This window comes from Pomacea canaliculata, linkage group LG2, assembly GCF_003073045.1.
Source record: "Pomacea canaliculata isolate SZHN2017 linkage group LG2, ASM307304v1, whole genome shotgun sequence".
Lineage (NCBI taxonomy): Eukaryota > Metazoa > Mollusca > Gastropoda > Architaenioglossa > Ampullariidae > Pomacea > Pomacea canaliculata.
The window spans coordinates 693,052-718,951 of record NC_037591.1 but is presented as its reverse complement, the minus strand read 5'-3'; the positions used below and the strand labels follow the sequence as shown (position 1 = coordinate 718,951).

General features: G+C 43.5%; 2 protein-coding genes across 2 annotated transcripts in view; one reads left to right on the top strand and one right to left on the bottom strand.

The window, feature by feature from the left end:
• Positions 1-1,222: 1,222 nt before the first annotated feature.
• LOC112556268 (kyphoscoliosis peptidase-like) lies at positions 1,223-13,702 on the top strand. The gene is given in 9 exon segments (XM_025225107.1): positions 1,223-1,596; positions 2,555-2,629; positions 6,371-6,477; positions 7,530-7,645; positions 8,695-8,808; positions 9,546-9,661; positions 9,664-9,805; positions 10,257-10,499; positions 12,285-13,702. Coding segments are annotated over 8 exon segments (1,506 nt in total). The 5' UTR covers positions 1,223-1,596; positions 2,555-2,577; the 3' UTR covers positions 12,901-13,702.
• Positions 13,703-15,587: 1,885 nt separating this feature from the next.
• The window catches only part of LOC112556269 (probable cation-transporting ATPase 13A3), a 54,704-nt gene continuing 44,391 nt past the window's right edge, over positions 15,588-25,900 (bottom strand). Inside the window, exons 31-32 of the mRNA XM_025225108.1 lie at positions 23,799-24,011; positions 15,588-20,942 (exon numbers count right to left, since the gene is read on the bottom strand). Coding sequence (XP_025080893.1) covers positions 20,766-20,942; positions 23,799-24,011 — 390 coding nt within the window. The 3' untranslated portion in view covers positions 15,588-20,765. The remainder of the gene's footprint in view (positions 20,943-23,798; positions 24,012-25,900) is intronic.

The window sequence follows — 25,900 nt, the reverse complement described above, 5'->3', positions numbered from 1 at the left end:
ACCATGGTCTTGTCGGCCACCCAAGCAAAGCGATGATAGCAAGTAAACCACAATCCACCCCACCCTGCACCTGCACAGTTAACTGCCAGCACCACAGGCAGGAGCACAGGCCAGCAGGTCTCCGACTCTTGCATCCTGGTAGAAGAGCATCCACAACACCAGCGGCATCTTTTGCCACTTCATTGCATAGAAAAGGATTTAAGAGATTCTGGCAGAGAGGAAACCTTTGCTTGAATTATCAAGAACTCAGTAAGGGCGGGGTCAGACGGCTCATCAAGGAACTCAGTAAGGGCGGGGTCAGAAGGCTCATCAAGGAACTCAGTAAGGGCGGGGTCAGAAGGCTCATCAAGGAACTCAGTAAGGGCGGGGTCAGAAGGCTCATCAAGGAACTCAGTAAGGGCGGGGTCAGAAGGCTCATCAAGGAACTCAGTAAGGGCGGGGTCAGAAGGCCATCAAAGCTTTACGTGCGATCTGAAAAAAGTGTGGTGTGAGGCATCAGAACCGAAAGGTTTTGCATTTTACAGGGAGCGAACAGCTTGAAGACTTTGGGAGTGGGAAATGTGTTTTTCTGTGTGAATTTATCTCAAGATGTTAATGTCCACTGCAATCATGTTTTTAGTCGAGTAAAGCAACTTCAGCTTCTTGTGTCCAAAGTTGTATCGCACGGGGCTCAGTTTATTCATATCGTCATGATAGTAGAGTTAGTGTGCTGCACTGTTGATATCACCATTATTTTGTATTATTTGCTTTTAAGGACTTCAACATTTGCTCAGATAATGTAGAATTAGGTTCCGACTTCAGGACACTGCGCGCTCGTCATCATCTTCCCGTGAGGCTTTGCGCGGACCTGTCAGTAGTTGCCTGCGCTCAACACATGATCCTGTCAGACTTTGTTTTCCCGCAAAGGATTGGAAGCTTTCCAAAAACAAACAAAAGTTGTTTGCAAAGATAAAGTTCCCAAGCAGGAAGTGCAGTCTAGCCTCACCAGTGAAGATGACTGAGCCAACAAAGTATCCCCCCCTCATCCAGTCCTCCCCTCACCTCACCTCGCCGCTGGTGTGACAGTGAAGACCAGCTGGCAGAAGGCGATGTTCTAGTGTCTGCCTGCAGTGCCAGACAAACCAACAAATAAACTAAAGCTGTCAACAAGTGTGGCGCCACCTTTAGTCGCTGTACTCTCCCCTGACATCATGGGACTGACCAGGGGCACCATCACCAACACATCATCTGCGCGTGTGTTGTGTGTGCGTGCGTGTGTTGTGTGTGCGCGCGTACGTGTGCGTGCGTTATGTGTGTGTGTGTGCGTGCGTGCGTGTGTGCGTTGTGTGCGTGCATACGTGACATGTTTGAGGAGCGAGCAGACTACGTGCCTGTGGTTAGTTGACTGATAATCACAGGTCGATCAGCTGACACGGGACGTCTACACTTTTGGGAAAATCCGTACAAAGCCCGCGTTGTCGCTGTTGTCGCCGTTGTCGCTGTTGTCGCAATCAGTTTGCTTTTAGAACTGACGAGTAGTCGATGTCAACTTATAACCTTGCTGCTGTCACAGTCTACATTGATGTACGTCTGTCGTCTGTCGTCGGTCGCCAGGGTGTAAGTAGTCGCTAGTCCACCTACCATACCTGGCTGATAATGTATCCTGTACCATATCCTATTTCTACATCGTGTATCTTGTGCAGTGTATCCTGTAAATATCCTATTTCTATACCGTGTATCCTGTACAATATCCTATTTCTATACCGTGTATCCTGTGCCGTGTATCCTGTACAATATTCTATTTCTACATTCTGTACCGTGTGTAGATGCTGTAGACTGTGTAGAGGGACTATTGTATGTATAAACTAAAATATTATTTGCCACAGACTATACAGGGACAGACTGCTTTTTGCTGTTATGGAGTGAGAAAAGTAAAGGTACAGGATTAAATCATAACTGTATAAAGTACAAACTGTACTGCTGTAGTTCACATCGTACTGCTGTAATGACAAAGTGCAGTACACAAGTAATAACTGTAATACACATCGTACTGCTGTAATGACTAAGTGCAGTACACAAGTAATAACTGTAATAAATAACTGTAATACACATCGTACTGCTGTAATGACTAAGTGCAGTACACAAGTACTGCTGTAATAAATAACTGTAATACACATCGTACTGCTGTAATGACTAAATGCAGTACACAAGTAATAACTGTAATACACATCGTACTGCTGTAATGACTAAGTGCAGTACACAAGTAATAACTGTAATACACATCGTACTGCTGTAATGACTAAGTGCAGTACACAAGTAATAACTGTAATACACATCGTACTTCTGTAATGACTATGCAGTACACAAGTAATAACTGTAATAAATAACTGTAATACACATCGTACTGCTGTAATGACTAAATGCAGTACACAAGTAATAACTGTAATACACATCGTACTGCTGTAATGACTATGCAGTACACAAGTAAACAGCTGAAGTAGTACATGTTGTATTGTGTAACACTATGACATATTACTTGATGTGTGTTGTTACTGTCACCGGTGCATGCTGTCAGGTGACAGGTGTATACTGACTGCCATGGGCTCCACCTGTTCAAAGAAAGCCGGACGACCGGAACAGTACCGTGCAGGTATGGCGCCATCTTTAACGTTCAGTGCTGGTGAGGGGGGGAGTGGTGGCGAGGGAGGGGGACAGGCAAGTCCCAGTACTCGCGCACTTGTGTCAAAGCGTGTCACACCCAGCACCTGGATACAACCGCTTGTGATAAACCACCTTTTCTGGTAAACCACTTACAGCTACCTCCAGCAGGTAGTTTCCCTTTGAGTTCAGCTTTTGTTTCCTCACCTGACGAAAGCCAGGCTTTTCGCGACCTTTGCACAGGACGCAGAGGTTACATTGACCTCGTGACCTCGTGTTATTGCATTTCTGCCGACCCACATTTGATGTGAAAGTGTTAGCAGACGATTTACAGTTGACACTTAAACAACGAGGGTTTAGACTGAGCAGATTCGCTGATCTACACTTTTTGTTCCATCAACCAACTGGACTTGGTGCACTGGAGAGGCTGTCACATCCTAGAAATGCCTGCTGTAGTCAGTCGACCTTTGTCCTCCGTACTGCTGTAGTCAGTCTACTTATGTCCTCTTTACTGCTGTAGTCAGTCTACTTTTGTCCTCCGTACTGCTGTAGTCAGTCTACCTTTGTCCTCCGTACTGCTGTAGTCAGTCTACCTTTAGTCCTCCGTACTGCTGTAGTCAGTCTACCTTTAGTCCTCCGTACTGCTGTAGTCAGTCTACCTTTGTCCTCCTTTACTGCTGTAGTCAGTCTACCTTTGTCCTCCGTACTGCTGTAGTCAGTCTACCTTAGTCCTCCGTACTGCTGTAGTCAGTCTACCTTTGTCCTCCGTACTGCTGTAGTCAGTCTACCTTTGTCCTCCGTACTACTGTAGTCAGTCTACCTTAGTCCTCCGTACTACTGTAGTCAGTCTACCTTAGTCCTCCGTACTGCTGTAGTCAGTCTACCTTTGTCCTCCGTACTGCTGTAGTCAGTCTACCTTTGTCCTCCGTACTGCTGTAGTCAGTCTACCTTTGTCCTCCGTACTACTGTAGTCAGTCTACCTTTGTCCTCCGTACTACTGTAGTCAGTCTACCTTTGTCCTCCGTACTGCTGTAGTCAGTCTACCTTAGTCCTCCGTACTGCTGTAGTCAGTCTACCTTTGTCCTCCGTACTGCTGTAGTCAGTCTACCTTTGTCCTCCGTACTGCTGTAGTCAGTCTACCTTTGTCCTCCGTACTGCTGTAGTCAGTCTACCTTTGTCCTCCGTACTGCTGTAGTCAGTCTACCTTTGTCCTCCGTACTGCTGTAGTCAGTCTACCTTTGTCCTCCGTCTACCTTATACTGCTGTAGTCAGTCTACCTTAGTCCTCCGTACTGCTGTAGTCAGTCTACCTTTGTCCTCCGTACTGCTGTAGTCAGTCTACCTTTGTCCTCCGTACTGCTGTAGTCAGTCTACCTTTGTCCTCCGTACTACTGTAGTCAGTCTACCTTTTGTCCTCCGTACTGCTGTAGTCAGTCTACCTTTGTCCTCCGTACTGCTGTAGTCAGTCTACCTTTGTCCTCCGTACTGCTGTAGTCAGTCTACCTTTGTCCTCCGTACTGCTGTAGTCAGTCTACCTTTGTCCTCGTACTGCTGTAGTCAGTCTACCTTTGCTCCGTACTGCTGTAGTCAGTCTACCTTTGTCCTCCGTACTGCTGTAGTCAGTCTACCTTTGTCCTCCGTACTCTGTAGTCAGTCTACCTTTGTCCTCCGTACTGCTGTAGTCAGTCTACCTTTGTCCTCCGTACTGCTGTAGTCAGTCTACCTTTGTCCTCCGTACTGCTGTAGTCAGTCTACCGTACTGCTGTAGTCAGTCTACTTTGTCCTCCGTACTGCTGTAGTCAGTCTACCTTTGTCCTCCGTACTACTGTAGTCAGTCTACCTTTGTCCTCCGTACTGCTGTAGTCAGTCTACCTTTGCTCCGTACTGCTGTAGTCAGTCTACCTTTGTCCTCCGTACTGCTGTAGTCAGTCTACCTTTGTCCTCCGTACTGCTGTAGTCAGTCTACCTTTGCGTACTGGTAGTCAGTCTACCTTTGTCCTGCTGTAGTCAGTCTATCCACTGCTGTAGTCAGTCTACCTTTGTCCTCCGTACTGCTGTAGTCACACTAGTCAGTCTACCTATGTCCACCTTACTGCTTTCTCTGCGTTTCAAATGTTTCTATCAATGTTCACTGTGTGTTCCTGGCAGCGTTCATTGTTCACTGTGCATGTGTATGTATGTGTATGTATGTGTATGTATGTAAATACAGTATACATACATGAAGTGCCACTAGCTGTGCTCAGTGCTCACTAGAAGCAGACCAGACTCGTGACATTACAAGAACAAATGGAATCTTCATGAACAGGAAGCGAGGTCTGTAGCTGCGGTTGTCTGATGTTTCAAGAGAAATTATGTGAGGGAAGACATGACGGTAGCAAATGACAAGGAAGCAAAAGAAACTCGTGAAGTAGCCGCAGAAAGACCACCGGCGGCAGCCAGCATCTCTCACCTGTAGCCCAGCACCTGGCTATTTATTATCACAGAGACTTGCTGCAGGTCTGCTCAGCGAGAGACACACCTCTAGAGTCGGATTCTAGAAGAAGCGGCCATTGCGTGACAAAGAAAATGAAGCGTGGCATCACAAAGTGGAGAAGATGGTGACACACCGGAGTGTGTGATGAGTTGACAACGAGTGGAGCAGCTGACACAATGTCAGGAGAAGCAGCTTCTGCCGACAGCAGACGAGTTCTCACACACAACCACCAACATCTAGAAGATAAAGAATATCTCGCTCTACAAGTTTCTCACGCAGACGACAGTCACACTATTCAGTGGGGTGCGAGTAGGGGTGGAGGCCACACAAATATTTATTCCATACCAAAGAAAATTAAGGACAAGGATTTCAAACAAGGTCTACACTGACCTGACTTTTGTTACTGCGGTTGGCTTTATGATTAGAGCGAGCTACTCACTCATCAACCTGAGCACGATAAGATAAACAAACAGCTGACACACACACAGCAAACACACATACAGAAAGAGAGAGAGAGACACAGCAAACACACATACAGAGAGAGACACGCACACATACAGAGCAATCACACATACAGAGAGACACACACACACAGCAAACACACATACAGAAACAGCTGACACACACATAGTGCAAACACACATACAGAGAGAGAGAGACACACACACACAGCAAACACACATACAGAAACACACCCCCCCACACACACAATCAACATGTCAACTATTCTCTCTCTTCATGTATATATTATATGCATACTCTATATATAATAGTTTCTGTAGCAGCAAGCGTATGACAGAGACAAAGAGAGGGCGAGTCAGTAGCTGTCACTACCCATTGTGACGTTTGTGTGACACATATTAGTGACATGGTCTGTGACACAGGATTGAATATGGTCACGTAGCATGAGTGAGTGGCGTAGGGTGTCACGATCTGCAGTGAACGACGGTGTGACACAGGGTCAACATGGCGAGGTGTGACACACAGGCATGAGTGTGACACAAGTGTGTGACGTAGACAGTACTATAACAACACCATCTCACCTGTATGTTGTAACAGAACAAGAGTGTGTGACGTAGACAGTACTGTAACAACACCAGTGAACCATCTCACCTGTATGTTGTAACAGAACAAGAGTGTGTGACGTAGACAGTACTATAACAACACCATCTCACCTGTATGTTGTAACAGAACAAGAGTGTGTGACGTAGACAGTACTGTAACAACACCAGTGAACCATCTCACCTGTATGTTGTAACAGAACAAGAGGCGCACGACCCTCCTCTCCTTCCCCCCCGCCTTCGGAAGAGGAAGCTGATCCCTGACCCAGAGGTCACCTTCAAAGAAATCGACTTCCGTGCGAGAAACGTAAGCAAACATGTAGACGTCAGCACAGTGATGATGTGAACATGTAGACGTCAGCACAGTAATGATGTGAACATGCAGACGTCAGCACAGTGATGATGTGAACATGTAGACGTCAGCACAGTGATGATGTGAACATGTAGACGTCAGCACAGTGATGATGTGAACATGCAGACGTCAGCACAGTGATGATGTGAACATGTAGACGTCAGCACAGTGATGATGTGAACATGTAGACGTCAGCACAGTGATGATGTGAACATGTAGACGTCAGCACAGTGATGATGTGAACATGTAGACGTCAGCACAGTGATGATGTGAACATGTAGACGTCAGCACAGTGATGATGTGAACATGTAGACGTCAGCACAGTAATGATGTGAACATGCAGACGTCAGCACAGTGATGATGTGAACATGTAGACGTCAGCACAGTGATGATGTGAACATGTAGACGTCAGCACAGTAATGATGTGAACATGCAGACGTCAGCACAGTGATGATGTGAACATGTAGACGTCAGCACAGTGATGATGTGAACATGTAGACGTCAGCACAGTGATGATGTGAACATGCAGACGTCAGCACAGTGATGATGTGAACATGTAGACGTCAGCACAGTGATGATGTGAACATGTAGACGTCAGCACAGTGATGATGTGAACATGTAGACATCAGCATAGTGATGATGTGAACATGTAGACGTCAGCATAGTGATGATGTGAACATGTAGACGTCAGCACAGTAATGATGTGAACATGCAGACGTCAGCACAGTGATGATGTGAACATGTAGACGTCAGCACAGTGATGATGTGAACATGCAGACGTCAGCACAGTGATGATGTGAACATGTAGACGTCAGCACAGTGATGATGTGAACATGTAGACATCAGCACAGTGTGTGCAATGTGGGTGAGGTGGGGTGCTGTGAGGTGGTCCACAAGCGGTCATCGTCAGTCTTATCTTCAAGAGCTTGGCCGTAAGCTGTATAGTGTCACTAGTGTGTAGATGCTAGAGCTGAGCACCACTCACTTCCTGTCTCCGTGTGCTACAGGCTCCTGCACACACCACAGGCTCCGTGGCCAGCCTGGCCAGGTATCTGGAGAGGAACTGCACCAACGACACGCAGAAGGCGCGCGCCGCGTTCGTGTGGCTGACACACCACGTCACGTACGTCACAAGGGCCTCCTGAGCCTCCCCTGACACTCTACCATACTTGTCACACTACCACACCTGTCTCTCTAACACATCTCTCTTTGTGTGTCTGCCCATCTGTCACTCTGCTCACCTGTCTGTGTATCCTTCTCCATGTGTGTGTATATATATATACCAACACATATCTCTAGGGTTATCGGTCACTTTACCACAAATATCTCTCTACCACCTGTGTTTCTACCTCGTATTTGATGTTTCTCTACGTGTAGTACTGTGTTATTATAGTAGAGGCTGTACCCTGTGTATGTTTCTCTACGTGTAGAAGTATTATTATAGTAGAGGCTGTACCCTGTGTATGTTTCTCTACGTGTAGAAGTATTATTATAGTAGAGGCTGTACCCTGTGTATGTTTCTCTACGTGTAGAAGTATTATTATAGTAGAGGCTGTACCCTGTGTATGTTTCTCTACGTGTAGAAGTATTAGTATAGTAGAGGCTGTACCCTGTGTATGTTTCTCTACGTGTAGAAGTATTAGTATAGTAGAGGCTGTACCCTGTGTATGTTTCTCTACGGGTAGAAGTATTATTATAGTAGAGGCTGTACCCTGTGTATGTTTCTCTACGGGTAGAAGTATTATTATAGTAGAGGCTGTCCCTGTGTATGTTTCTCTACGTGTAGAAGTATAGTAGAGGCTGTACCCTGTGTATGTTTCTCTACGTGTAGAAGTATTATTATAGTAGAGGCTGTACCCTGTGTATGTTTCTCTACGTGTAGAAGTATTAGTATAGTAGAGGCTGTACCCTGTGTATGTTTCTCTACGGGTAGAAGTATTATTATAGTAGAGGCTGTCCCTGTGTATGTTTCTCTACGTGTAGAAGTATTATTATAGTAGAGGCTGTACCCTGTGTATGTTTCTCTACGTGTAGAAGTGTTATTATAGTAGAGGCTGTACCCTGTGTATGTTTCTCTACGTGTAGAAGTGTTAGTATAGTAGAGGCTGTCCCTGTGTATGTTTCTCTACGTGTAGAAGTATTAGTATAGTAGAGGCTGTACCCTGTGTGAAGGTATGATGTCAAGGCCCTCACATCACACAGACCACCCCAAGGTGCCGGTGACGTGCTGAGGACGCGGCTGGCAGTGTGCCAGGGCTACAGCGAGCTGTTCAAGGCACTGTGCGAGTGAGTACACGTGCTCTGTGACACGGTGACGTCCGCTGTGTCATGACATAACACACAACACAGTGAGATGAGGGGAGAGTTCCCAGACCTTACCTGTGTTGCATCAGTGTGTGATGAAAGTCACCGTGTTACATCACTCGTGCGTATCAAATGTACGTTACAGCGGGCGGTGTGGTGAGAGCTAGTCACGTGCTTACGTCAGGCGCGTGTGACGAGCTTAGTCACGTGTCATTAGAAGACACGTGACGCTATTTAAGGTAAGTGACGTTGAGTGGGTACACAGCTGCTGAGTGGATTGTCACCAAGTCCTGTGACAGTCTTTGTGGTCAGGATGTCCGCGGGGCGCGTGTTGTTATTTCATTTCTGTTCACATCAAGTGTTGTTTATAACAAGAACATAACAGTAGTCACGTTACACACGTCTCTCCACATCGCCATTGCACTGTCTACAGTCGGCCTACTGTGAGTCTACAGGATAGCTGTCTACACTCGTTCACGTTGGTCTACACTGCAGCTTCATTGTCTGCAGAAACGTGGAGTGTTTCTAACATTCCTGTAGCGTCTCACTCATTAGACAGTCACGTGAGACTAACCTACACAGTCCTGTAGTATCTCACTCATTAGACAGTCACGTGAGACTAGTCAACACTCATTAGACAGTCACGTGAGACTAGTCAGCTCTCATTAGACAGTAATATAAGACTGCTCTACATAGTCCCCGGATGTTTACATCTGCAGTTGTATGGAGGTGACCTGCCGGGTGGTGTCCGGCCTGGATAAGGGCTTTGGCTACGACCCCGGTTGCACCTTCACGACTGACAGCGAGGCGACTCACGCGTGGAACGTGGTGCACGTGCAGCGGAATGGCGGCCCGTCGACTGCACGTGGGGCGCTGGTCGTCTTGGCGACAACAGACAGTTCGAACGGCGCTTCGAAGATTTTTGGTTCTTGACGGACCCTGACCACTTCCTGCTGCGACACTTCCCACACATGAACGGGTAAGTTCCCCTTGTTCTCCGCGTCTGTTAGAGTGTTCACAATGTCCCGTGGGCTCTTGTTAGAGCCGTGGTGTCACCTATGGCTCTGTCGCCGTTTGCACTAGAAATAAACACCAACAAATACACGAATTACAGAATAAATATAATATTTGAAAAATAATCAACAGCCATGAGGCTTAACTCTACATATAACACATAAAAGTATGTCCCTCCGTCTCCGCAGTAAAAGTCGTTGATTAGTTCACGTGACAAGTCCGCGTCTGAAGCTTTCCCCGTCAGAACACGCATCAGGCGACCGCCGTGAAAACACACGCTCGCACCCTCGCACACAAAACACTCGCTTATCCACCCACGCTTTCCGTTCTCGTTCAAGAAATTAAATAATTATATGTCTATGAACTCATGCAGCAGGTTTCTACCCGTGGTTATGTTCACTGGTCGTCTGTCGCAGGGACCCAGCTTTGAGCCTGGCCTACCAGTTAGTCAAAAAGCCAATCGACGTAGCCAAGTTCTCGGCCCTGGCGTACCCGAGTGCCTATGCGCACAAGCAGGGGGTTCGCCTCCTGTCCCACCCGCTCATCACCATCGACGTCAAGAAACTGGTTACCGTCAAACTGAGGGCAGACGACTTCCCGTTTACTTCGGCAACAGCCCACGTGACTGACCTCTCGGACAGGGTCAAGCGTGAGGACAGGTGAGTTACACAACAAAAGGTTAACAGTGCATTGCCCCCCTCCCCAACGTTGGTTGGTTGGTTGGTTGGTTTATTTAGTAGGAAAGTGCTTCCACCTTGAGGCGACTTCGTACTATGGGATTCGTAAAAGGTCGGAGGACTTGTACGCAGGCTGAAGGAAGGAAAAGTTACCCGAAGCAACAATCGCCCCCATTGCTCTGTGCCAGAATGTCTGGGAGTGCAAAGAATAGCACAACGAATGGACGCAGTTATGAACTACTTATGCACCTTCCAACACAAAAAGACAACAGTAAACAGTCACAGAACAATAAGCCCAGTCAACCACCCAAAGAAAATTTATGCGGAAAGGAATACAAGCTGACATCAGCACTACCGCGGAGGAACTGCTAGGATAAGAGGAAGCTGGTCTGAGAAGCCAGGTAGGAGCACAGTTGAGCTGATCGGTAACTTGCATCTCGAGATAGCATCATCTTCAGCATCAATATGACCTTACCACAACTTCATAATTTTAAAAAGGCTTTTGACAGAGTCCGGCACAAGGGACTGTGGCATGTGGTGCACAAAAATCAACACCAAAGAGGGTCTGGCGCTGTGGGAGCACCGTATAACAGCTCAACGAGTAGATGACCGGATGGAGGTTTCTTTCGCACTGCTGTAGGTGTACGCCCACGATGAACCTGTCGCCGGTGCTGCTCGACATTTATCTGGAAAACATTTTGCGAGAAACCCTCCTCGATCATCACACTTCCATTGTCATCGGTGGAAGGCCGATTTGTAACACGTTTTGTAAACGATTTGTAAACATCGACATGATAGCAGGCACAAACAGAAAATAGCAAGACCTGACAGACATTCCAAACACCTATGCAATGGAGACTACCACTGACAAGAGTAAAGTTATGGCCGTTGGTAACAGCAATCTACACGAACATCTACACAAACGAAGTACGACTCGAAAAGGTGAGCAGCTGAAGTACTTGGAAGCTTTGCTCCAAAGCGAGAACTCCGCGACAAATATCCGCATCAAGACCACGACAACGGCGATGGCTAGACTGGACAGGACCTGGTGCAGCTTTACTGTAAATTGCAGTCTGTGCAAGTCCCTCAGTTCCCATCCTACTTTAGGAGGGGAAACGTCGGCTCCGCCAATACGGAGAGGAGAATCCAGGCATGAGTACAAGAGCCTGAGGAAGCTGCTCCGGATCTCATACAGAAAACACAGAACGGATGACTGGACAAAGCAAGATGGCCACAGTCGTAGAACCTCTCCTTTCAGCAGTCAAGCGACGTAAGCTGGTCTTTGGCCCTGTGGAAGACTGTCCTTCAGGGTACCCTGGAGGGTAGTGGACACCGCGGTGGTGAGAGGAAGAACTGACTTACGAAGGTCCAAGACTGGAGGTCGTCGTGTACAGGACTGCTGACTGTCGCCCACAGTAGACAGGTGTGGTGGACTGTCACCTGCTAGTCTGTCATGTCATCCCCACAACTACAGGTGGCGGTCAAGGGAGGAGTGAATAAAATAACGAATGAACTTTTAAAAGTTGATGTCAGTCCATGTTTGTTAACCCTTAGAAACTAATGAACCAAAACGTACACTTGTGACAAGTGACACTTGTATTAGTTAATCGCGTAATTCGGGGCTAGCCTTCAATCAAACAGTTGGTGGGGTTGACAGTAGGACTAAGATAATTTGCATATTAATAAAATAATGTGTTTTGCGTTTAATCGTTTGTTTTCATTCTTTCATTTTGTACCCCTGACAACTGTTGCGTCACGTGTTTGCAGGTCATGCGTGGTGACCTCCTTGCAGCCTGACGGCACGTGCAGCGTCTTGCTCCGCCCTCCGCGTGCCGGCCGCTTCCTCCTCAGGATCTACGGCACAGTCAGCAAGGGAGACGGGGGAGTGCTACCCGAGCTGGTCACCTACTTGATCACTTGCAGTGAAGGGCAGCCCATCACTGACCCGTACCCGGACAACGGGGGTCACTATGGCTACCAGCTTGCCAGCGCACCAGAGTGCGGCTTGAAGATGCTCCGGTCCACACACTTTCCCTTTGAGGCCAAGAAAGGAGAAGTGCACGTGCCTGTCCCACTCTCCCGTTTCACGACCTTAACCTCGAAACTCACGCACGCTACAAAGGTCAAGGAAGTCTTAACGGACTTGACCTTTATTCAACGCACACAAGAGGGCGCTGAGGTCCTGGCTCGCCTGCCGCAAGCCGGCTACTACCTGCTGCGCCTCTTTGCCGGCGCCACGAGGCGGACCAGACGTTGCAGCAGGTGGCGGACTTCCTGCTGCACGCCACCAACAGCACCGAGACCTTACCGCCTTTCCCCAAGACTTACAAGTTCGAGCACAAGTTCCGCGCGCATCTCATTCACCCTCTGGCTGGGCGAGTAGCACGTGACAGACCCTCACTCTATCGTGTGCACGCGCCTGACCTCGTCAAGGTGAAGGTTGGCGACATGCAGCTGGAGCAGAGAAAGGGCGGAGTGTGGGAAGGGCAGGTGACACCAGGTAAGGGCTTGTCTTGTCTGACGATGTGCGGCTCGCCCAGCAGTGAGCCCAACTTGCTCTACAGGATGTTTGACTTTACCATCGTCACAGACCTCAAAGCAACCGCAGTCCTGGCGGCCAGGTGGGAACATGAAGGAAAGACATCCATCAACACGCTGGTGACCCCCTCCCTTTGTGTCAGAGCCTGCGAATCCCCTCCCCCAGCCCCACCATGCAACAAGTAGCACAGGAGATGACAGCTCGTCCACCACACGCTGCCTTTCCATGTTTTCCACACACCGGTTCAACATTTTAAACTCGCTTCATTTATATTTCTTTCAGTTTTGTTTCAATTTCCCTGTAGCTGTCCTGATGTGCTGCGTACATGAAACACCGAGTGGAAGTCTCGACAGAGTGTACCTTCAAAACAACATATCCACAGCATGACATGACACATGGAGTGACGAGTGCCTGTGAACACACCAAGTACTGGAGTCAGCCCAGTATTTGGGGGGATTGTTCATCTCATTTCCACATTGGCGTATTGTTCATCCCATCTGTCTACATAAGCCAAAGTGCGGTGTGTGATTGCCAGTCTGAATTAGGTATCACAAGCTGATGTACAGAAAATAATTAACCTTGTCCCACTGTACCTAGTGAAACATTTGACAACTTTGTAACATTAACAAATAACTTTGTAACTCTTGTTCTTGTTATTTGGTTCCTCTGTGTTTTCTGTATTTGATTTTATTTTTCTCTTAGTATGGTTGTTTATTCTTGTATAGCTCATATGTTATTTGTTTGTGCTCCTGTCCCTCGTATGCTGTCCATGTTTCGCTCTAGCTCTTAGGCGCTAAAAGCAGTCCTTAGAGTGTGAGTATGCGCTATACAAATGTTGCATTTATTATTATTAACAAGTTATTTCCTGAGTTTGGAACATAATACCACACACATAGCATCTAAAAGAGAAAATGATATGCTGCAGACCAACACTTGCCTGTAGGCTACTGTATCTTGAGAAGAGCTACCAAAGACCCCATATCAGTCTTAGGGGCTGCTGATATACAAATGTTCACTGACACATTAATCAGCAGGAGAAAAAGACAGAGCAAACAAGGGATATATTCTGTGAAAAACTTTCAGGCTTCCACCTATTAATAATGAGGATTTGTATAGCGCCTTTCCAAAACATTTTGCTCAGAGGGCTTTACATAAATCAATCATATAGAGACTAGATCATGAACAACCATGCACTGCACCATGTTGACATATAAGAGACTCACTCCTACTACAGACGCTACTCAAAGTAAATACAGACACGTCATGCACCCTCAGGGTCAGGACACGGTCACAGTCAAGTCGTCGTTCTGAAAAAAATGCATCTTAAGTTTAGACTTAAAGGTGGTAAGAGAATCAGAGTGATGAAGGCTGACGGGTAGTCAGTTCCTAGCTGGTATGGGCTTGGTAGGAGACAGACCTTTGTCAACAGTCTTGGACTCAGTGGGACTTGCAGAAGCCTGGTGTCAGAAGATGAGCGAAGTGTGTATAGATGGAAGTGAGTTCAGAGAGGTACCCAGGACAGGTGCCACAAACAGCAGAGTAAGTCCAAGTGGAAAGTTTGCAGGCAATACAGTCCACGACCAGTGAAGAAAGCGAATGATGGATGATGTATGTTCACATCTAGATGGTCTGATAGATGTATGTTCACATCTAGATTTTTTTTACACATTTATTTTCCATAAACACATTACAGGCTTAATGTTCACATCTAGATGGTCTGATGGGTGATATATGTTCAGTGATATATGAAGTCTGTCCAGAAGACATTTGGTAAGTTCACTAACAGAGAATTACAATAGACCATCCTCCACAGCATAGCTTAAGGCAGAGATTAGAGTTTTAGTTCCATCAGTGGTGAGATGATGACAAATGGTACTGATCTTACCAAGTTCAAGGTAGTCATTTTTGCAGACATCAGAAATATGCTGATGAAAGGTCAAACTCTGATCAAGAATGACACCTAAGCTGCAGAAAGAGGTGGAGAAAAGAATTGTAGAGCTGTTCATAGACAAAGACTGAGGGAGAGAAGGATAACTTAGAAATTTCTTCCGACAGTGATGTAGCTAAACACTGACAGTGAAATAGCTCTGCCATCTAAACACTGACAGTGAAATAGCTCTGCTACCTAAACACTGACAGTGAAATAGCTCTGCCATCTAAACACTGACAGTGAAATAGCTCTGCCATCTAAACACTGACAGTGAAATAGCTCTGCCATCTAAACACTGACAGTGAAATAGCTCTGCCATCTAAACACTGACAGTGAAATAGCTCTGCCATCTAAACACTGACAGTGAAATAGCTCTGCCATCTAAACACTGACAGTGATATAGATATTTAGACTCCTACATGCACACTTTGTTTAATGTTCACAAGTCATGTTATAACCTTTATCTAAAGTTACAAGTTATGTTTTAAACTTTATGTTCTAAAAGTTATTCATTGAAATGCCCCTCGTACAACCAAATCAGGCACACTATTTCCCACGCAAATCTGTCAGCATTAAAATAAAGTTGCCAAACATGTTCCCAGTACTGCCGATATATAAGTTTATTGGCAAATGCAGTTGTTAGCCCAACAGGTACAAAAATGAAGGGAACATGATTTGGGTCATATAAATATGCAACAAAAACTCATGGGATAAGTGTTCCCTATGCTACAGCTGATCTAAAGAAAATCAGTTATGGCACTCAAATCAACGCTGTGTCACTATGGAAATCAACGCTGTGTCAGTAATGGCAAAATAAAGCAGACAGGAGCCATTGCACCAGCAATGATACTGGAAAAAGACAAAAATGCTGACAACATTGTGTTGGGTGGTACAGACACTCCATGCTGAAAGTTCAGTTCATCAGGCAAGCTACATGACAGATTAGCAACTCACTAGACTCATCTTTGACCCTGGTCAGCAAGAACATAACGTGGCTATTCTTTACTGCACTTGTAAAAACTATTTTGTGAACAACAGCTTGCAACATACACTACCTCACTGTTATCTGGATGATGGCATTTCTAAACTTGTGCAGAGTCATGCTGAGAAGCTGTTACCAGCAGTAATTCTCCGCCTACCTTGGAATCAATGGCAAGAACAAAAGATTCTATGTGTAGGGCCATACTTATAGCAGGCATCCACAATAGATCATCTATGTATCACCATGTTTACAACACTCATCTACACAGTGGATATCCCATGTAGAACCACATTAGGCATTTGCATAAAAACTGCAAAAACAGCTTTCCTTCCTTCACCTTGACTCTCACAGAAGACCATGTGCCCAACATCTCTTTCTGATTTACCCAACTTGAACAACATTCTGAATGTGTCTTAGAGACTAACATTAGTTAAATACATAGGAGTCAGTGTATTATAGATAACCAACTACATATGAGAGTGTTCAGCATGTCCTGCCTCCTAATATTATTTAGACAATTAACTTTTCAGTATCTTTCTGATCAATCTGACAACAGACACTATCAAATAATGACTGGAAGACTTGTGACTCCAACACTGAGCAATAATTTCATAAGAATTCCCCTCAAGATACAAATACACAGAACAGGTTTCCCTGCCATTTAATTGTAAATTTAAAGCCCAAATCCACAGCTGCTATAAGACTACAAAGACATGGCTTGTAAGCATTCTGATTTGGAACTGCTGCCCCAAGGCAGCACATAGGACAAAATAAGGCACTTGATATCTGACTGTTACACTGGCTTGTTGCTGCAGCTATAATCATTATTATTATTTTATTATTATATACAGACTTACAGACTCCACCTCCATTCTCACCATCAACTGACCGACAAAAATATTCAAAAAGCTTATTGGGCAACATGATACAAATGTACTACTCAAAACAAAATTGCTCCCTGTCATCTAGCATAAAATAGTTTATATTTCAAATATCTGATAAATTCCTGAATCTGGAAAAATATATCTTTTTTATTATTACAAACAATAAAGATGTGTAAACTGGAGAAAAAGAACATGCAAGCTGTGTTCTACTTCCCTCATCTTATTTCACAGACTCTGGTAAACTACAAATGCATCAAATTTGTTTGTACAAATGATTATGTAAAATAAACTCCCCTAAACAATTAACACAGCGATCTAAAAATAACAGAGCTAAAAAGTTTCCATGTGACAAACTGGCCATTACAAGTCCAGTCACTACAGTGCATTCCATCATGACATGCATGCAAATAAACCCTCTTTCATTACAAAAATTACACTTTTTAATTTCCTGCACTGACATAGTCTATTAGCTGCTTTTCTCCCTTTTTTGACCATAAAAACAATTACAGCTGAACTAAGCACTGTGGAATATCCAGACACCCTATCTAACATTCTGACTTTTAAAAAGACTGCTATGAAATACCCTGGGAAATTGCAAACATTTGGAAAGGATGTTTAGGCACCGACCTCTGTAACAAGTATGTAATACTATAGTCATGATCTTTGTAACAGTTAGTACCACCACAGCAATATGAAGGATAACTCTGAGGTAAAAAAGCTCACATGGAAAATAGTTTATGAAGGTCTTACTGAAAAGCCTTAAAACTCATAAGTATTTGAGATGGCAGTTGACAACATAATAACATGCCAAGATGCCACATCAGATTTGGAGCTTGTCACAGGGCACATCGACTTTAAAGGTGTTACACGACTCATCAAATTACAAGGTGTCTCAAGGCCAATCTGTTACAAAATTTTCATGAGATGTGCTTGCCCACTATCAGAAAAGCTTCAGAAGACCTGCATGTCCATGAAACTATCCAGAAAACCTGCATGTGTATGAAAAACTTCACTAGACCTACTTAGTCTGAAATGTGCCACAAGGACCACTTTCCAGGAAACTCTAGCCCTAAGATCCTGGACAAAGTTGCTTCTGGACAATGGCTTTCCAACTGTTACTTTAACATGTTTTCAAGACGGCCCCCTCTGAACATCAAACACTCAGGTTATCCTGCTTTAAATAAATACCTATAGATAACAAAATTACCATCACACACACACACAAATAAAAATATTCAGTGAAATATAAATAAAATCCTGTAAATGCATCAATGGGTAAAATGAGCAAATGCATGCATGTACAGAAGCCATCTCCTGGCAGCAGAATGATCTGGCCACAAGTCTCTGCTTAAAAGTGGTTCATGCTGAATGTAGTTTTGCTGTTACTTTAAGCAGAAAAAAATCTGGGATAGACTAACTAGCAAAAAATAACAAACAACAAACTTCTCCCTTTGCCAGTAACATGGAAAACTGAAACAATGTTTATCAGCATATATAGAATAGTCTCCATTTGTAAAAACTCGGTGAACTAAGGAAATGTGTTATGTGCCGTTATCTGTTGTTTATGTGCGAGTTATATGTTATGTACGTGCTATTATGTGTTCTTTATGCCAGATTACAAAACCACACAGTTAAGCAATCCAGGCTGTTTAAATTAAGAATTATTTGGCTTCAGTCTTACTTGGAAAACTACCCAAATAGGATCACCCAACAGGTTTCCCCCTGACTTGGAAAACCATCCAGATAGGATCACTCAGGCTTCTGTCTGACTTAGCGTCAGAGTTTGTAATTGGGAAAGTGGAGTGAGGAGAGATAGAGGGTGGGTGGTAGAAAACTTGAGAAATGAGAAAATAAATATAATGAGAAGATAATAATAATAAGAAGATGAGTAAAAATAACAATATACAGAACTTTGCACACCCAAATAGAACTTCGTCAATGGCAAATACCACTGCTGCACTTCATAATCCATGCCTAGTGTAATCAGCAAAGTATCAGAAAATCTACCATTGTCCATGCATTGGTTTTGTTATGATCAATTTGTTGTTCTTTTTCTTTTTTTTTGTAACTGAACACAAGAACTATTGCCCACTGTGTTCACGTTATCACATACACAGGTAGAACTATTAGAAAACTGATGTGGAAAATGGTTCAGGCAAAGACGAACACACCAAAACTATGAAAGGGAATTTATTTTGTTTCAAACCCTTAAAGTGAGTGGATTTCTGACCCAACACCAGGTCACTGAAGATCCCCCAACACCTCCTACTGCTCTCCAAGCAAATAAATCTCAAACAAACGAGGAGATAAGAGGGTAAAGAGACGGATATTCTTCTGGAAAGTCTTTGAAGTAGTCTTGTACCTTCTGGATTGTATTTGAAATGGTCTGGTTCTTCCTCTTGCTGTTCTAAGCTCACTATTAACCCAACAGAAGCATGCTGATTTGCTGCAGCTGCTGTCTAGTGTAGCTATGACCTCGTTGCTAGTATTTTGTACAAGTTAGTTAACAATCGTATTACACCTGTTGTTTCTTCCATTCAGAAGTAAAATTGCAGGTAGCTCACACATTAACTTTATTGATCATTGTTATTGATGGTGTGTGAGCTACACGTAATTTTACTTCTAGATGAGGATTTTAAAAGCTTTTCTTTAAAAAATAATGCAAGACTTGATAAACTTGAATCCTTGCTGACTTAAGTCAACCCATTGTACACAAGATCTGAACATTGTATTTTACACAGGAGATGTGACTGCACATGAGAGTGAAATTTAACACTAGTGAAACTTAAATAAATCCAACACTTTCTACTTGGAAGCTGAATACAGCTCATGTCTTCTATCCAGCACATCAACCTAACACTTCCCATGAAAAACTTTAATACTTAGATTTTACAGAGACAAAAATTCTTTTCTCTTTGGCTATCTTGATATGTTTAACTTTACATTAGTCAAATATTCTTATGATTACCATATGTACAGCCCTAGTATGGGCAGACGACCCTCTCAACAGCAGCGTGTGCACTTTTTCTGCTCAAAATCAACATTGTAGACAAAAGCATTAGTGGAAGATGCAGACACTCATAGAGAGAAGGAACCATATTATGCCATGAAGATGTATGACAAGACGGACTGCACAAATACGATTTAGAATACATTTCATTCATGAGCCATTGAGGCAGACATGATGCTTTAGAAGATTAGGAGCTTAAAGACAATGTACCACACTGATGTGTTTTAAAATCAGTCCCCTAATGTGCAACAAACAACAATTGATAAATACTTCATGCATGTTGTAGATGGATGGTACATCAGTCAATACCGGCATATGGAGTTAATCAAATCCTTCCGCTTTTTGTAATGACTTTAAGGGGTTCTGCTGGCATACAGGGGACACTGTTACAGTTAGGTAAACTGCATGTAAACTGTTTGCCACATGGAAAATAACACTAATTATTTTAATCACCTTTTTCATTTGTAAATGATGTAAAATTTTCCAGCTCATTACTGAAGTTAGAGAATTACAGCATCATGCCTTCCCCTGTACCATAGAGTGCCCTACCCGACTCTGTGTGCTGTGAGGGTGTACACAGGGCCACAACAGGTCGCAGTACTGTGTATCTACATTCATATGACACCGGGCACAGCTGAAAGGTCAGCCAAAACTAATTGTGGAACATGACACTGTGTGACAGGCAGATGCTGCACCACGCTGATAAGTATCTGACTGGCAGAGTTGCATGCCAGCACAGGCCACCTGTAACAGACCTTTGACTTTAGGGCGAGCAGCGAACAAATGGTTGCAATACTGAAGATGACCGTCAAGCAGTGGCTGCCATGTGGTTGAGTTAGGACAGATGCATGTTTAGTTAAGAGATGAGAGACATCATAAGCAGAGATGCCTCAGAAGCTGATGTCACAATCGTGTGCTTTGGCTGCCGACCCCTTGAGTAGTGTTGCACTGCTGTAGCCCCAAGTTAGGGTCATGGCTGTTGTTGAAGATCTGCTGCACCCCTTCCCCTCCAGTTCTGCTTCCCCTCCTGCTGTCAGGCTTATCCTCTTCATCAGACTCCAAAATGTGTTCGAGGTAATCCTGTCAAAAGCACATATATCTGTCAACATCATTCTGTAAGAATATTTATCACACCAACCCTATAAGACATACCTACATCTGTCAGGAAAATCCACAAAGTGCATACATCAGACAGGATAATCCTGTGAGGAGTACATACATCTGTCAAGATAATTCTGTAAGAAGTATATACATCAATCCTGTGAGCATGAAAACAGAAGGCACATTACATACTTTAGTCATGGCCTTTGCCCTGCACACCTAGGACTTTTGGACGATACTTATTTTGCAATTGTAGTTCATCTACCACTTATGTGATTAGACTTTCTTGAGGCTGTAGATCATCTAACACTCATGCTACGGTAGGCTATAATAACACCTATGTGGCTACACTTCCTCTGTGACTAAGGATCATCTAACACCTCTGTGACTGTAGATCATTTCACACCTTTAATACTGCAGATCAACTTATGCCTATGTGATTATTTTTCTAACAAATAATGACGATAACATAGTTATATTTCTCAGTCCCACAATGCTAAGCCACTGATTTGATAGTTACTTCTTATACTCTACTTTAACACAGTCCTGAGTTGCTATGCTTTATGTTCAAATGCGGTGACTACAATGGTGTGAAAGCTTCCAAAAAGTTAAAACTGTTCCTTATTATACTCTCCATCCAAGAAGATGAAGATAATTTCAAAATTGTGAACCATCCTGTGCACCCAAAGATCACTGATTTTCAAAAGATTGATTTAATCTGTAAAGGTCAAACTAGGATTCAAATAATTCTGTTTAATCCATGTAGAGCTTATTCACTTTTTTCAAAATTTGATATATTCAGTTCAGCCCCTAGTTTGTCTATTGATTTTCTCTGAGGGGACCAGTCAATTGAACTATTTGCCAATTTGACTGTCAGTTGATTTGACCATGACCCGTAGTTGATTGGACCACATCCCCAAGTCAATTTGCCCACAACCCATAATAGTCACTTCAACCAAATCCTCATCAATGTGATAATTCGGCTATGAAATAAGGGATTTTTTATATACTCTGTTTTTATGTGTGTTTGTATTTGCATTGTGTGTGTGTGACAGAGAGACAATGACAATGTTTTATTTACGAGAATAAGGATGCTTTTTTTATTTTTTATTTAGCCCTTGCCCTTCACAGAGGAAAAATAAACAAATTTAATATAGCATTAATATATATATAAAATCTTACATGCATTTTTAAATCAGGGCCTTCTTCCTGTACACTATATTTTGTCATTTATATTCTTCTTCTTCCTATTTGCCCCCAGTGGAGCATAGGGCCGCAACTACACCCCGCCATTGGACCTGGTTCTGGGCGTCCTTTTCCAGTTGGGACCATGTCATGCCAGCTGTCTCTGCCTCTCTGTGGACTGATCTCCATGACTGTCTAGATCTCCCAGCCCTGTGTCTGCCCTGTGGGTTCCAGCCCAGAGCTTGTCTCATTAAATTGTCTGCCAGCTTTCGTAAGGTGTGACCAATCCAACCCCACTTCCACTTCCTGATGTCTAGGCTGGCAGGTTTTTGGTTGGTTCTCTCCTACAGGTCTGTATTGGAGATCTTCTCAGGCCAGCCGATGTTGAGTATGCGGCGCAAACATCTGTTGACGAATGTCTGTATCTTGTTGGTGATGGTGTTTATCACACGCCATGTCTCAGATTCATACAGAAGGACTGACTTTACATTTGTGTTAAAGATGCGGATTTTGGTGTGTAGAGACAAAGCCATGGAGTGCCAGATAGGTTGTAGGGTGTGGAATGCAAGCCTGGCTTTCTTTATTCGTCTTCTTACATCTTGGCATTTATATGCTGTATGTTTATTTATTGTGTGCTTCTAAACATTTATGTATTTTTCCCTGTCCCTCTCAAATAAAAATTGTTAAAAAAGAAGAAAGAAAAGGAAAGTAACACAGAGCTGCATTAGCACCACCACTGAGGTTTTTTTTTAAAAAAAGGCTGTGACTTACATATATGATTAATTTGCACAAAAAAGTCATTTTGTTTCATTTACATGCAACAAGCAACAAATATGCCGAATCGACTTAGATCAGTGGTCGAATTTACTGAGGTCAGTTGTCAAACTGACTATGGCTGTGGCTAAATTGACTCAGGCTGTGGTCAAACTGTCTCTGGGTTGTGAACAAATAGACTAAGGGTCATGGTCAACTCGTGACCTTTCTCTGCTGCTGAAGAATTATTATCCTGAAACATTCTTAGTTTAGGTGACTATGACATTATAACACAAACAATACAGCTTCACACAATGCTGACACACCAGCTTGGCACAGCCACTGATATGCCTCATTAGTTGATACACCAGGAAAATTTCTCCAGTGTTTTTTGATTTTACATATGGTCAATGCTCCCGGGAAAATCACTTCTCTACAAGTTGCTTCCCTAACCTTACATTTAATGACAGGTCACACGTCTTTCTCAAATGAAATTTCTTTGTGGATTTGGGGAGCTGAGTGCATGAAAGTCACCATAATTACTATTTTGTAAGGCCTCTTATTACATTTCATATGAACTTAATTTGCTATAGGGTGACTTAAGTTTACTCAAGTGATTTAATAACTGACATTTTTGACATACTAAGTTTTCCTTGTATACATTTTTGAAAAACAGTTTTAGGTGAACTGATATGCATGCATTTTCTAAAATAACAAGATATGCTTTGGTAGAAACCATTTAATTTCTACTTATTTTGATAAAAACTCATTTGAGAAATAATATTTTGTGGCATCATTTTTTAAATGGCCATAATATAGAAACTGAAGTAGATTTTTTTTGCCTGAAAGAAAGGGGACTGCTATGAGTAAAACTATGATCCAAAGACTACTCCAGACCTCATATTGCTGGGTGGTTGAGGTATGGCTCAGATTTTCAAGACGCTGAAAAACTGTTGCCAGATCAATGGATTTGCAGCTGACGGGTGGCCAGCTAGGATCCTCCTTCAGCTCTGTTTCGATTTCTCTGTATTGGTAACTCCCATCTTTACAACACTGTCCAACAGCATTGCCACATTTGTCTCGCATGGAGGTATTGTCCACAATAAACATCTGTACATGGAATAAAAGTGACCATCATATTGACATGCAAATGACTATCATTTTGATATGCATCATCAGATGGAGAGATGAGCAAATGAAAAGAGAGAAATATGTTTTGAGGCTATGAGGTGGCTAAGTATTGCACATGAATCTTTTTTCACTGGGACCTATGGGTGTTGAAGATGTCTACATTGGAATTATGACAATGGCAGCAGTAACAGCAAGGCTGGACAGGATCTGGCGCAGCCACAACATCAGCTCACTATGAACTACAATCTGTACAAATCCCTCATAGTGCTGATTCTGATGTACAAATGTGAGACATAGACTCTGCTTGCCAACACAGGGAGAATTCCAAGATTCCAATGTTTATTGAGTAGGCCTGAACCTATTTCAAGAGGAACAACAGCAGCCATCATCATTAACATTTTCATAAAGTGTAGTATGGAAAATAAACATACAATTAACTTTCGATAGAACAAATATGTAAGAAGTACAGCAACATCTTTATTTTACATCCGAACATGTACAGTACTTGAGACTGAGTTAAAAACCACATAAATTAAATGAAAAAATGTAGAATTCAACAAGGGCAAATGAAAATCTACAATGTCAGATTCAGATTAAGAAGTAGGTTTTTCAGTATGTATCAGACTGATTCTTTATTACTTTAAGGACATTACTTCAGCAAGAGTGCGAGTATTTAAGAAACACATGGAGGAGAATATAGGGCTTATAGGCATTATGATGTTCACATACAGCAGAGGGATGATATTTTCTCCCCACTGAGCTTTAATTTGTACACGAACATTCAGTGTTTGACAGAGTACTGGTGCACAGATTGTGGAGTTAGCAAGCTGGGCCAGATGCCAGGAGCTCAGTGTCGTTGTAGTACATGTGATACTGCAAGCCAAAGTGGCGAATTGCAAGCCCAAGTGGATGGACATAGGCATAGGCAGTAAAACAGGAGAGGCTCAAGGACTGAACTCTGAGACACTCCATTTAGCACAGCTGCAGGTCCTGATGCCAAGCCATGGACACAGACTAGTACAATCAGACACGTAGGAGTGGAACCAAGGCACTCAAACAAGATGGTGCATAAGATTTCTTTGGTGAGTTAGTAATGTTTCTGACACAAACCTCAATTACCCTCACAAAATCTGCAAAGTGTGCTCCAGCAAAGTTGGAGAAGCTGGGACTAGATGAGTGGTCAAGGCTTGCCCTGATTGCGTTGACTTTTTCCAGAAAAATCATGCAGAAAACATCTGCCAGCTGTGTTGCTGTAATGGTGTATGGCAAGGGTGTAGAGGCCCTGGTTTTTCCCAACAACATGACTCACCATTTGAAATAGTTTTCTGCTTGAAGAAGAATGCTTCAGTTTCTGATTGGTCTAAGTTATTTTTTTTTTACTGGGGGGTGGATGACAGAGGAAGGTTGCACACTGATGATGGTATATCAGTTTCAAAGTGCAAAGTTCAAAGATCATAAAGACTGCATTTGTGAGAAGGTGACACACTCCTTCCAAGGACTGCAGGATGAATCCCAGTTAGCCAGGTTTTAGAGATGGGTGTTGGATTCATATATAAAGGTTTCAACAGGACTGAACACTGAAGTAGAGGATCTTAAACTGCTCAGGCATGTCCAGCAACATTGGAAAAGAGTTTGCCTTGTTTAAAGCACGCCTGTGGGATGAGAATGATATGCGTTTGTCAACAGTCCAGGGGAGAGTATCCTCACAGATAAAATGGCTGTAGCAGCTGCATCCACGGTATACCGGGACATCTGCTTGGGAAAAGTTCACATGGAAGGCAGAAGAGTATTTTTGTGCATGCTTGTAAGATCTCTTGCTGCCACTGTGAAGCAAGTGGGTCGTTTCTTCTTTGACAAGCACCAAACAT